Below are 15096 nucleotides of genomic sequence, written 5' to 3' on the forward strand. Positions count from 1 at the left end.
CAAATCTTTCCAGTTTACACAACTTTACCGTTAAGATTATTACCAATTTTACAAAGAATCTAACAAAATCTCGTTTCCTTGGGACATTTACATTACTTCAAAAATTAGATCTGAACATTGCCCCTACCTGGAATTCGAAAATAATTCACATCTGGTGCCAACAAAACAAAAATAACTTAGACATTGACAAACTACACAAGCCAAAATACATTTTCAAATATCCTTGTCCTAAAATTCAAGTATTATACCTGCAAAAGAGTTTCCAAAAAAGATAACCAGGTAAAGAACAAATTAAAGAATTTTTTTTATTTCCACAATAATCAGTACGGTGAACAAAGTTTTTTTTTAAATAGGCAGCAAATACAGGGACAATGATTAAAAGGAATCAAAAAACTAAATTAAATCACTGAATAATTTGCAGCAATTGTTCTCTAAATAATGCAAAACTTAATAGATGTTAAAGTAAGAATTCGGTAACCGTAATAAAAATGGTGCTGACTACATATCTAGAGGAAGAATATATTTAACTAAAGTAATATGCAGACACAAGGTAAGCCACTTTTCTTACATATGTGCCCTATAACTTCTACAAGTAGATATGTTTCACTACCTTGTTATTTCTTTTTTCAATAGTTTTCCTAATATCGTGTGTTTTGGATTCCATCTTAAGTGCGGTCTATTCCAAGTACCATCGTTCCTATTAGTTACTTAAAAATGAACGGTAACTTTATTCGTTTTGTTCATTATGGTATGTAAACTAGTTTATAGGCGATCTAACAGTTACATAGAGACTATGATCGGACATAACTGTAAATGTGTTTGGTATGTACGTCATCAGATCACTATAACGAAGCCAAACAGATTCATTCTTTTTTGAAACTTTATATGCAAAGAAGTGTAGGTCAAAATCATTAGTTTCGAACAAAGAACATAATAAAAATATTCTTTCATCGTCAGTAACCCATATATCCGTTATTTGGGCAAATATAGGTAAACAGTTTTCAGTGCACAGATCAACAGTAACAACAGAAGAAACATCTAATTTAACACCTTTAATTCTTACCCAGGCTACAGAATATATCACAGGATTCGATGTCAGAAAAAACTTTTGTTTCAGCAAACTAGTGATGATAGTTCCCACTTTTCGCTTTTTTCCACAAATGAAAGAGCACACAGGTTTATTTTTTAAAATCATGTCGTTCAATATTAGTTGGTTTTTCATTGCAATTGTTTTGCATATGTTCACACGGCTCGAAGACGCCCTGGCAGCAATTTTAGAAATTTTATGTTTGGCCTCAAATCTCATTGTCCACACTTGGGTCAAAGGTCCAAACTTAAGAAGCATACTAGGATAGTGTAAAAGAAAATGGAATTTTGGTTTTAGCGAACTTTTAGTAAGGTTGCAATATGTCTCATTAAGATCTGCTATTAAATATGTCAGTTGCTCAGACGTATCATTATAAACCCTCTTATTTAACAATCTATCCAAAATTCTACGTAACGCTGTATACAAATTCCACACTTCATTTTTTCTTGGAACATAATAGCCAAAAAGTAAACCAAAATACCTAACTAATGTAACCATTTCAGAAGCAGACGTTCTAAGTTTCAAGTTGGATCCTTCCACTGTTAATGCATTCACAGGTTTGGACGAAGAATCCGGACCGTAATCAAAATTAAACAATCGAGCTTGTACAATATTCAATGGAACTAGTTTCGTCTCTTGAACTAAGTAAGTAATAACAAAATTCATTACGTAACGACAACAACCTTCTAAGTAGTCATGTAAAATATCTACTCCTACATTATCAAAAAGTTTAAATCCATTTAAATTAAGGAAAACACATTTCTCCTTGATACCTGTTCTCGACGTATCATTTAAGAGTAAATGTTGCTCATAATTTTCCATGCTCCTCAATGACGTTTTATCTTCATACAACATACTTTGCATCTGCTGTTTGCTACAAGTACAGATTCTACAGTAATAATTTGCCACAAAGTTCTCCACAAAACCCAATATGCCATTTAAGGCTAAATTATCGCCACATAAACACACAACATGAAACTTAATAGCTCCGCTGAAAACATCGGTGGCCACTGATACACCCGTATGGTTTAATTCATTGAGTATTTCAATTATTTTTTGGAAAACCATGTTGTTTCCAAATTTGTTCCTGTCAGATGAATGGAACAATGCGAGAAGGAAAATGTGATTCAAAAGGGAAGCGTAGTGAGTGGGGAGACAGGGCAACGACAAGTAAATTGCACCTAATTTATGAATAGTAGCATGATTACCAAGAGGATTCCCAATCTCAAAATCGTCGAAATACAGTATCATGGGAAGGTGAAGGTAATTTCCTTCACTTGTGTTCAGTACATCTTTCCAAATTTTCGCCTGCACAATGTTTTCTAAACAGATTGCATCATTTTCTAAATACTTTAAATATTGTAAGGTTTCAAATAAGACTTTATTAATTGAAAAAAAATTTTGAAGAACAACATTGATAGGTATAAGCTGCATTGTACAAGGTATAGATACAAAACCGACACCATCTCCTGAACGTTTGGACTCCATACGTTGCCCAATTGTAATTTCTATGGGAGCAATGTACGTTTCCAAACGTTCAAAGAATTGAAGACGTTTATATTCTGAACGAAGATCCGTTACACATGCAGCATGTGATGACAACACTTTTTCGAAGCATTCTTGAATGTATCTTGGAACATTATCTCTACCAACCATATTATAAAATTCGGTTTCAAGAATATTTTTTGAGGCATGTAAAAAATTATTCAAGTTTTCCACAATGAACTGAATTGTAGAACGAGGAATAAGTGGCATTGCATGCAGTGATGATACAAATTGTGCTATAGCGTTTTCTTTGGTTATTTCATGAACAAAATCTTGCGTGGGTGTAGAAAGGGTATCAGAAAGTACAATATTTAGGTTTGATTGGGAATCAATGACTGATGGGGACGAAGTACATGTTGAATGGACTCTAAGTGTCTTTTAAGAGTAACTCCCGATGAAAAGAGGCGAAAGCACCTTCTTTCGCCGCAACGGAAATCCCTCGTACCAGTAGTTAACTTCCTGCAGTAAATTCTCATGTGCTTTATTAAGTTAGATACTACAGGGAATTTCTTCGCACATCCGTAACACGTATACATTTTATGTAATAGTTAAGAGGCAAAGATCCGCTAGTAAGTTCCTCACTGCTTGATTTATACGATCGAATTTTGTTTCTATGTTGTAAAATCCTCTCTGTATGACGAGCCAAATATCTGATGCTTCTTCTGGGTATTGAGCACCAACGGACTGAAAAATTTTGAAAGCAACATCTACAGCTTGGATTACACTGTGCATGGAATAATATGTGTGATCCACTACAACATACACTCCCTTCACTTCCGTAAGATTGTCACCAACAAATAACACAAGGGGCTGGAAAGACCGTCCAAGACGTTGGAGTTTGTTCCTTCGGGATTCAACGCACACCTGTACGTCATCTCCTGATGCAACTTGAGTTATGAATCCATCTCTTATTTCTGAGTGCGATGGTTTCCATGTTGTAAATCCTCTCTTCCGTCTGCAGGGCGGAATTCCAATTATGTAAGGAATTAACAAAAGGGCCACTAGACTCCTTGAGTCAGGATCTTGATCTGAAAAGAACAACAGTAGTTATAATCGGGTCGTTCAGTGTGAAAGTAAACTAGAGCTAAATTATAATCGACACTTCTGAGTATTTCAGTTACCGGTAACTGACAAACATTGGTGATAACTAAGAGGGAACAAATTGAAAGAATTAAATAAAATCACTATTGAATGATGCGAAGAATAATTTCAGAAATACGAAGATAAGCGACCAGCTGATATTTACTGATAACACCAGTCATAGTAAAGAAAAATTACACGCTATTATGGTTGGATGTCGAAACATTTTCTCATTCTATTTTTTACCTACTATGACTAATATGGTTTTATTATTCAATGATTTCAAGCCAAGAGTTCCAATGAGTTATCTTAACACTTAATTAACAACTAGCTTCAAAATATATACCAGTGTATTGTTTAGGTCGAACTAAATCCTAGTATTATTTGACAATATTCCTTAGTCTATGAACATGTATGTGAAACTAAGCTATTTTATTGTAAAAGTGAAGGTTCACTAAGTTTTCTGTTTAATTTCAGTTTTCAGTCTCTTGATTGCATTACGAATTCAGCACATGCTAAATAGCTCATTATGAACATATGTCATCCCTAGTTTTAGCTTCTAAAATCCATTCAATATCCAAGTTAGTACATTCTAAATATATATAATTGTCCTTATTTTCTACTCTGCTGATCATGATCGTAAGTTTTCATATATGTTTTATTTACATTTTTGTTTAATGTTACACGGTAATGTTCATTAGGGTAAAAGACAGAACGACGGTAAACTAAAGTGAATGTTAAACTAAACTTTTTTGTGTGCTCTCACTGGGAATTGAACTCGAGACCACGTGCATCAAAGACGCACACACTAGTCACTAGATCAACGGAGAGGCTCTCGCCAAATGGCTTTGTGGTGAACAAACAGTGTGCGTGGGTTTTCTCGACTTCTCAAACAATTTTACCATTTTGTTCACCACCATTAGCACAGTCTCCTTTAGCCTTGGTGCATAACGTCGAAGCCAATATCAACAGTACTGCTTCAATCAACGAAATTTCATCTGGCATCCAAAGCCTTCCTTAGAATAGAAATAATGTGACAACGAATTTAATATAAGTTCCGTAATACAACAGAACGATTAAACAAATGCCATACAAATATGGAGCAGAAACATAATAAGTGTACATGATAAGGAATAATAACTTTCGCATTTTGTTTTAAGATGAAACTTCATTCCTTTTCAAAGAATGATAGTTACTGGTCTAGTTGGAAAACTAGTTTATACCGCTGTGGGCCTACCAGTACCTTACCCACTCTGTCTAAGAGAGGAATAATTTTTAAACTCTTGTAAAGTACCCAGAAACAAATATATTTCGTGCTTAGGGAGCCTTTCATGGAAGCCTTTGAACAAAAATAAATAAATAAATAAATAAAAATAAATAAAAATAAAAAAAAATACAAAATACTACCTACTTGTGATATGACCCACTTAAGCTGTATTAGAAATATGTAGTGTTAGGACAGAGTGGGTCCAGGTAACATGATTGTCTATGCTCGAAACGCAACTTTCAGAGATACTTCAAAATTCAAATTAAAATTGAATTTGCATTACCTCTAATTTGTCCTATGTAATTTGAAATTTGATGCTTTAATTCTGGATCCCTGGAAGTCTTTATGCGTTCTTCAGCGATATTGATTATTCTATCTCGTACTGCCACTATAGTACTGAAGAAACAGTTGTCCTTCTCTGGATAGAGGTACGAAAAATCATGTAACAGCTGAAAAGAAAATTGTAAACATTAAAACACCAATGGAGCAAAAAAAAGTACATATGTTCAACCAACAGCGATACATACACGTACCAGTTGGACAGTCTTACGATTAATTTTTGCAGCTATTTCACAAATATTTTTGTTTATTATTGTTAATCAATATGAGATTGAAGGTAATATTTTGCAAGAAATTAATACTGTAAGAAATCCACCCACAGGTGCAATGTTGTAAGCCACAAACTTACCCGGGGATCAAACTAAGAACCCATGCACGAGAGTTAAGTACTACTGAGCCACCTAACCTAGCAACAAAACAAGTTTTAGTCTCAAGACCTGTAAAGCATTACAATCATTGAACATCTTAAAACTATTTTATTTACCTTGATTTGCAATGACTTAATGCACTGACTATGGTTTAATTCACTTATTTCATATGTAATTAGCATAATATTTTCTATCGTTTTATGGTTTTATTGTATTCTATAGGTTTATATTCGTATCATTGAATTACACGACCAAGAGTTGTATTATTGATTTTAGTTCTAAGCACGTTATTAAAGATTATTATTATTATTATTATTATTATTATTATTATTATTATTATTATTATTATTATTAAACAAATTGAGTCACACATTTATAAATTATTTATGTCAATTAAAATGTATTAAAATATATTATGGCACAAGTACATGGATTTTAGTTCTGTGTGTATGAAGTTATACTTCAGAACACATAAAATAAATATACTTTTGTTATAATAAGTTAATAAATAATTCTAGTTATACCTCCAATGTGACATTTGTGTCTGTTTCACTGGTTCGTGGAGGAATAGTTGTTAATGCAAGTCATTTCTTCATTGAATGGTTGAAGTCTCCTTTTTTGACGCTTTAATTTCAGGCTACGTCTAAAACTACAACTCTCACAAATACAATGGAATTGGAAATGAACTCTAAGTAATTTCAGTAGAGAAGAATGTTTCAAATTTCACTAATAGCTGAGAGAGGTTATTTTCATAATATCCTTGCAGGAAGCATTAGCAACGTTACGGATATTGTAAATGGGTTCTTGGCCTCTGTGATAATTTGACTACCTTATCACTAAATTCCGGAACACTTTGCGAAAGACATAGTATTACAGTCATGCAAGTTGTTTTAATCCAACAACTTTCGAAAAAAAATTACAGGAAATTAAATACTGTACAAGTATATGAGGAAGCATCAACAAGTTCGTACAATCACCTAGAATGACGAACTACAACCCCCCTTGGACATGCATTTTATAGTTAGGTCCACGTATGTGAACCATGAACATGGACTAGTTACAACTTTTTCCAGATAAACCTCTGAATGTGCGATGATTGGCAAGCTTGAAGCATGAAGCGTCATTAAATTCCTCCATCTGCAGGGGAAATCACGAAAGTAGATTCATGAAGAGAAGTCTGAGGATGAAACCCCATCCTATGAAAGGATCCAAGTGGAAACCAATTCCAAACTTACAAATGACCACCGCGGACGTCTGTAGATCTGGAAGACAATCTTTCATGAATGATGTCGCCTTGATAGAGAAAGTTGAGATAATGGAAGACAGGAGGATTACCATTGAAAATGTTCTGTGTGCATAGATATGGATATGGGTCTACCTGAAATAACACTCACAACCAGCTGCATTTTCAGGAAGTGTCAATACGATGAGTGCCACGACTGCTCATTCCAGAAGGGATCGCGACGACGCTGCAAAGAAATGTTGCATCGCTGTGAGATGAAGAGGACCTTCTAGGCAGACTAATGACAACTGACGAACGCTAGGTTTATCTTTATGATCCACAAGCAAAGGAAATGAGCAAACAATGGAAACACCCCTCCTTCCAACCCTTAAAAAGACAACACAGAAGTCGGCCGCCAAAGTGATGCTTTTAGTTTTCTGAGACTGAAGGGGTCATCACGAAGATTACCTACGACAGGAACTAACTATTACCTATTATTCCCATCTCCTGACTAAGTCACGAGAGGAATTGAAGAAACGTCGTGGAGTGGCCACACAAGGGGTTCTACTGTTGGCAGACAATGTACCAGCTCGTGTCCATGAAGGCAGTGGAATTAGGATATGAAAGGTTGACCCACCAAAGTGACCTTTCTCTTCTCACAAATGAAGCATCCACTCAGAGAATGTTATTTTGACAGTAGGAAAGACGTTATTTCTGAGGAACTATGGTTTCAAAGCCAAACTGCAGACTTTTACAAAACAGGCTTACGGAAAGTGCAGAACCGCTGGCAAAAATGTGTCGCTAGGCACAGTGACTATGTAGAAAGGTACTAATACCATCCTTGTTGCAGTTCTCCTAGGTGGATTTCTTTTAGGTGATTAGGTGATTGCAGTTCTCCTGAGAACTTTGACACCCCCTCGGCACGCAGAAACAGGGATAAAGAGTTCAATAATGTCTTACAATAGGTAAACGTTTACGTGACAGCTTTCACCTTGACAAGGCACATTGGTGTGCCGCGACACACTAGTTGCTGAACACTGCTCTAGAAGAATTTAGAATCGTATAATCATCGTATTTTGATAAACATCTTAAATGCTGAGAGTTGGGGACACCCAATATTGATTAATTTCTCATATATAAACGTACAACACTTACTAATTGAAATCCTTGAGGTTGTTTTAGAGCAGGATATTTGTTAAAATAGTCCACGACAGTTCCTGCACCATCTTCGACTTCCCGCATGCGATTGAGGACTGTGTCGTTCCAATTTATTTCAACTAGTGCCCATGGATCGATACTGTTCTGAAGCCACTGAACTTTTTCATCCACAATCGGCTCATCTAGAAAAGAAAATACACAGTATAAATGACTAAAATATAAAGATAAGGAACTGTACGGTCTACTGGAGTTGACTTTGGTATTTCAAATATTTCCAGTATTCTGACCGAAAAATGTTTAGAAAACTATGGTGAACCAAAACAACGTGAGTGCCACATACGACTGTATGCTATGGTATTGAATGGCCTGTAAAATGTTACACAAGCAGTCTTCTGTATGCTAATAGAAAAATCAAACTAGTGGACTAAAACAACAACCAGAAGAGTTTTCTGGAACTTTTTTTTCACTCAGAATGCCTTTCAATCCACTTTTTTGGTGTGTTGGTCCTCCACTCCTCACAGCAAACTTTTCTCAGCTAGTTCACCGTATTACAGTCTCATTACATTTGTACAGAAACAGTCAAGACCAACTAATTACAAATATCAGAGTAACGTGTTTAATGTTCACATTTAGGTGTGCTACTGTCTTGATACTGCAAACATATTACATGAACGTAACTATATATAAAATAACTATTTGCTTTCTCGAACTAGCTAGGTTTCTGATTAGGTTACCAGTTATCTCTATCACTACCTACACCCAGATGAAGGGGCTGCCATCTTGAAGCGTCTCAAAAGGAATTTTCCAATATTACACAATTTTCAATATATTTTCAGTATTTTCGTTATCGATATAAATTTCCAGTTGCTTTCCAGTATTGCAAGTATCAGTTAACACCCTGTATACTATAGCTCGAAAACTGAAGAGGCCGCAGTGGCTCAGGGGTAGAGCATTCATCTTCTGTGCGTGAGTCCCAAGTTCAACCAAGCTCGCGCCTAGTGGGCTTTGTGTTGAACAAACACTGAAGAGTTCTCCAGCTTCCTGCCACTTTCTTCACTTCATTTCATTCATTCTTATTAGTGCAGTCTCTCTCAGCCTATGACAACTGTGGAACGTAAAAAAAAGATTTCTGTTTTGAAGATTGCAGCCAAAAACTGAGCTGAACAACGAATTCTCTCAACCATCCGAAAAGCCTCATTAAACATCTTAGTACTACTAATTAAGCAGACGTTTATATCAGTTATGTCAAGTTTACAGAAAAGTACTGAAGTTAACATGTTTTCTATCAGGTATGCCGCAAAGCCCAGCGGTATATTATGTTGTACCTCTAAACATTGAACAGGGAAAAACCTATAGCACAAGTGAAGAACTAATCGATACTACTAACTACGTTCTAAATCCTGCCATTTAAATTATAAAAATGATTTTAGTCATTAACACAATGTTTATTTTGTGTGCTGTTATGCTAAAAAAAACCATTTCTTACTTTCGAAAAATATTGTTTTTCCTGTAATTGATTAGTAGTGATTAGTTAAAAGTGTAAAGCGAAATCCAGTAACTATTTATTGATCGAGTGATCCATATCTAGTCATATTTTCAGGTAGAGTGACATGCAAAGTTAGATGCCAAATCCGCCTGACATTGCTATTACAAGTTTATCAATCACTGATTAGAGCTGAATTTTAATAAAGCATATTTCCCTACACCGCGCAACAATCCATTGTTTTGTGTTGATGAATTTATTATTGCCTTTCCATCAAGTGTTTCGTTCAGAACATTAAAGACCTGAAACAAAAGATCCGAAAACATTTTCAGTGTGCACTCACTGGATGTGCTTAAGGAAACAAAGTATTTGAGATTAAATAGACAATATGTTCATTTCTTCATATACAGTATGAGAACAGGAAGGTCGTCCTGTTCCTTCCTAATCTCAAGACCACAGACCTTTCTAGCACTTATTATTATTATTATTATTATTATTATTATTATTATTATTATTATTATTATTATTTTGTTTTTAGCAATGTATCGTCTTTTTCCCTTCAAATGGTGAAGCAACATTTGCACAGAAGGAATGTCTTGACATCCTTCCTCTGTTTTTTCTGTATTTTAAGACGACAGAACATGACAAGATGGTGCACTGCTAAGTTACATGGTTGCTACTCTCATTTTTTCTACTGTCGTGGTCATATGTGGCACCAATTGAGTGATGCCATTGGGGAGAAGTATGAATGAAATGAACTATGAGTCGTAACATTCACTTGTAAACTCATTACGTTACCTGAAACAAACCCCAGATATCAAGAATATGTATATGAAGGGAGGAAGCAAGTCTCAGAAAATGTCCTAGATATGAAAGCTGTACATTTAAAAAATAAATAAAAGAAGTTAAATGCTCGGCATTGGTAAGTGTAATTTATAAGTGTAGAGTGAGGGTAAATAATAGTATACAAAGACAAACCTTTGATAGGATAATGTAACTAAAGTGAACATAATATGAGTGAAGAATGTGGAGGGACACACCATAAACTTACATAATATAAATGAAAAGCTTAAAGAATTTAATTACCATTAGTAAAAGTATGAATTAAAATGTGTATCCCAATATCCATTTACTTTTGAAACTTGTAACAGATTTTTTGTTTATCCAATCCTATTTACTATGATAAATATAGCAACAATAAGCAAAATAGTAAGGGAAATATCGATGGTATTGATACTTACATATAAAGGGTCAAAAGGCTTCCAACAATTTCCACATATCTGGGATTGACTTCCATCTAAATTGGAGGGGGCTTTATTTATACCCTCGTTATGTCCTTCTGCTTCGTAAGTATCTTCAATTTGTCGTCTTTCTACAAGGTCGTTGTCTGTTGCACTTTTAGCTCCTGTAGCTCTTAGAACAGCATCAGATATATCCACTAAGCAGTCTCCATCATTATAGGAATGAACAGAAACCTTAAGGAAATTAAACATTTCCATGTTCAATAACAGATCTACGTTAATGAAAAGATTTCATTTATTATTGATTATACTTCAGGTACACACAACTTCAACTCTGATCTTAACATCATACAAGCAACCTAACATTACCTATACAAAACCCTTAGATGTGGGCCTCAGTTCACAATACGCTGCCTGAAGCTGCTGTGACCAGTAACCAGACGAGAAACCTCTTAGTGTCGTCTGGAATTAAAGTTTCCCTTTATTTCCGAAAATGAAATGAAATTAAGTTTTACGTCCCTCGATTATGCCGGCTAGACTAAAGGAGACTGTGATGAGAGATGAGTGAAATGGTGGAATGAAGAAGTTGGGAGGAAACTATAGAACCCCGAGAAAACACACGAGCACGATGTTTGTCCACGACAAAGTCCACACGGCGCGAGCTGGGATCGAACCAGGGTCCTCAAGCACCGGAGGTGAACGCTCTACCACTGAGCCACCGCGCCCCCTTTATTTCTGAGATCCGGGAAGCTGCTGTGACTGCCCCAGTTACCTATCGCCTCTGATTACTTATCCATTAATTTGTATGGTTTAGTTTAATTTGATTTTGTTTCCAGTTTAGCGTCTCTTTCAGCAGCGAGGTTATATGAGATGTGGACCTACATCTTAACATGGAATCTGAACCACATGCGCTCCTGTCGTTACATCGTCAGTGTGCACAGAAAAACAGAACAAAACTATTTCCTACGGCTTTCATTGATGAAAATAGCAGTCAAATGACTATTTTTCTTTTATTGTCTTGCATGGCGGTGTGGACAATCCTACTGATGGTGGATAATAGGGATGTTAATAACTGTCCACCCAGAGCGAAGTGTAAATGACGTATATGAAAAATCTAGATGCCGTTTAAGGAAATTATACAAATGTAAGGTATGTTGCAAAATTATGCAGAAGATGCAAACATGTTATGTAACTTTAGAAAACTTATGTCATGGATGGAATACATGATATGTAGAGATGGACAAGGAGAATATATATACACATATAGTTCACTCATTTCACGGCTAGGCAAACTGAAAAAAGCAGCCAAAATACGATAATGACTATAGCAAAATGAAACGAACGCAATACAAATGCCAGTTCTATGAGCAATTGCGTAACACCATCTTGAACACCCGATCAAACATGCTGTCTAGCAGCGTTTACTGCAGCGTTACATCAATTTGATTTCATGCAGCGATGATGGCATCCTGCAATTCGCAAACACTGTTGTACTGGGTACCGTTGGCGTATACTGAGCGACACATTTCCCATAGGTTATCCATCGCTTTTATGTCTGGAATTGGAAGGCCAAGCAAGGACAATCACGTCTTTCTCACGAAACCAATCCCTGGTGGTTCCAGCAACGTGGGCAGTAGCATTGTCCTGTTGGAAGATCCACTCGGGACCAGCAATTCGCGCGACAAATGGCAACAAATTGTCTGTAAGTACTGTTTGGTACGTGGTTGATGTCAGAATTTTAGAATATGCGAAGTTTGTAGTACCATAATAACCAAAGTCCTCCCATATTACAGACTCATCCGTACTGTCGCTTAGAGAACACTTGTTTCTCCTTCCGCAGTAGTACAGTCAGCCATCGGAACAACCCAAATTACATTTATTTTTGTCACTGAAGATGACACGACGCCAATTCTGCTTCCAGGTCACATGTGTTTTGGTCCAGACCAGCAGTCGCTCCTTGTGATGCACCGTGGGTCGTGGCTGACGCTTGTGTTTCTTATATCAGAGATGATTGCAGCATTTCACAGCTCTTGATAGGGCAGATTTATGTACATGAATGTTAGGGTCTCTTGCCAACTGTGTAAGAGATATTCCACTACAACTTAGCTTTCAAACAACTTGTCTTTCCTGTTGTGGAGTTAGTGTATGCGGCCTTCCTGATGAGTTCCTTACTCCATACCGCATCCCAAGTTTAAGAAAATTGTTCACGACACAAGCAGTCCGTCCACTTCGACATGCAATTTCATTAACATACCTTCTTTATATGCCACTATTTGCCCCTTTTCGCACTCAGACAATACTTTGTTACGGTCCATTACGCTTCTTACTCGCCACCTCACACAAGCGTCCTCGTCGTAGCACTCACTACCTTAACTTCTATCACTCGTTTGCTAAACATCTCGCATTCTCGTCCAACGCCCTCTATGTTCCGTAGCAGCGACCAAACTACGTGATATGCTAAACATGTCTGCGTTCGTATCATTTTACATTTCTCTTGGGCTATTATTCATTTTCGTTTCCCCCTGTCGTCTATACGTATCTATTCCTACAATACCTGTTTTCGTGTAACAAATACAACAGTGTCACTTATTATACCTCTCATTTTCAGTTTCCTTTATGATCATATAATATGACGATATCTTGTACGGATCGTGTCATTTTGCAACGCACCTTACAATATACAAAATATAAATCTAAAGATGGTATAAGATTTAATCCTAATTACTATTGTTAGTATCATTGAAATTATAATTATATAGTACTAATATTACGTCAACTTAGTATACTGACCATAGATCCGGTTGTTAAACTATTTGAATGGCTCCACTGTGCAAAAGTTTGAGAAAGCTTAAACTAAGTCTAAATGGCTGTTAAGAAATTATGTTATTTAAAGTGTTAGGTCCTCTTTTCAAGTAAAATTGCTAACGTTTTTCAATCACTTATTCAAAATACATACACTTCCCACCGAAGAGTTATCAGTAGCATTCGATGGGTTAACCCACGCCTTCCACTTCTCCCGAAACTTAGCTCTCAATCCAACAAGGGGTATCAACTGATTCAAATCACTTTCTGTTAACAGCCGCAAAGCGGGTACATCGACGAGATTTTCTATTTAAAAAAATGAAATTAAATTTACATTTAGTCATACATACAATCAAAACAAACTAAAGTACACACACACACACACACATCTATTTATCTTTTATATTATATATATATATATATATATATATATATATATATATATATATATATATATATATATATATATATATATATATATATATCGGGTGTTCTAAAAATAGCGCCCACGGAACACAGAGCATTATTCTACAAGTCAAAATAAAGCACAAAATATATATATTTGTATACTTTTGGAGTTATCGTCTGGAGTCACACATTGCACTATGTGCCAACGTCGCAAATAAACAAAAACTAATTAGATCTATCCAGGGGGCGGATCCAGGGGGCGATCGCCCCCCCAGAAGAGGAAAATTTCTTATTTTATATATATAAATAAAAATCATCCCAAAGTTTGGAGCCCTTAAAAGTAGCAGTATGACAATCCACCGCCCCCCTCAGAAGTCGGTCCTGGATCCGCCCCTGGATCTATCAATCTATCAAATAGTTATATCGATTCTTTCCAGATGGCAGCTAAAGTCGATATTGACACTAGTATCACTTAGTGTAGTAATCGATTCAACTGCTTGTATTCATAGGGTAATGCTAATGGCTCCAAGTTAATCTGCGACGTTGCCACATTGTGAAATTTTGATCCCCATAGCGGCTGAAGGAGGCCCCGCAGGGCATTTCATCATACAACATTTTCGCTTTATTTTGATCTGTAGGAGAGTGATCTGTGGTCCGTTGGCGCCATGTTTAGAACACCCGAGATCTTATATTACATCCTATATATATATATATATATATATATATATATATATATATATATATATATATATATATACATATATATATACATATATATATATATATACATATATATATACATATATATATATATATATACATATATATATACATATATATATATATATATACATATATATATACATATATATATATATATATACATATATATATATATATATACATATATATATATATATATACATATATATATATATATATATACATATATATATATATATATATATATATATATATATATACATATATATATATACATATATATACATATATATACATATATATATATACATATACATATATATATATATATATACATATATATATACATATACATATATATATATATATATAT

General features: G+C 35.2%; 2 protein-coding genes across 12 annotated transcripts in view; both read right to left on the bottom strand.

The window, feature by feature from the left end:
• Window positions 1–757: 757 nt before the first annotated feature.
• Window positions 758–2743, bottom strand: LOC145666059 (uncharacterized). The gene has a single exon (XM_081733158.1). It carries the CDS (start codon window positions 2741–2743, stop codon window positions 758–760), a length of 1986 nt encoding a protein of 661 aa, XP_081589284.1.
• A 354-nt stretch (window positions 2744–3097) lies between these two features.
• LOC145666566 (uncharacterized) overlaps window positions 3098–15096 on the bottom strand; it is a 37350-nt gene continuing 25351 nt past the window's right edge. For 8 of the 11 annotated variants that reach the window (XM_081733907.1, XM_081733913.1, XM_081733912.1 and 5 more), the window contains 4 exons: window positions 13747–13898; window positions 10791–11024; window positions 8064–8248; window positions 5290–5428 (listed from right to left, as the gene is read on the bottom strand). In XM_081733907.1, coding sequence (XP_081590033.1) covers window positions 8186–8248; window positions 10791–11024; window positions 13747–13898 — 449 coding nt within the window. In that variant the 3' untranslated portion in view covers window positions 5290–5428; window positions 8064–8185. Of the gene's footprint in view, window positions 3661–5262; window positions 5429–8063; window positions 8249–10790; window positions 11025–13746; window positions 13899–15096 lie in introns of those variants that run through there. The other 3 variants (XM_081733909.1, XM_081733910.1, XM_081733908.1) reach the window with 1 other exon arrangement.

The sequence above is a fragment of the Thermobia domestica genome, chromosome 12 (assembly GCF_964235325.1).
Source record: "Thermobia domestica chromosome 12, izTheDome1.hap1.1, whole genome shotgun sequence".
Lineage (NCBI taxonomy): Eukaryota > Metazoa > Arthropoda > Insecta > Zygentoma > Lepismatidae > Thermobia > Thermobia domestica.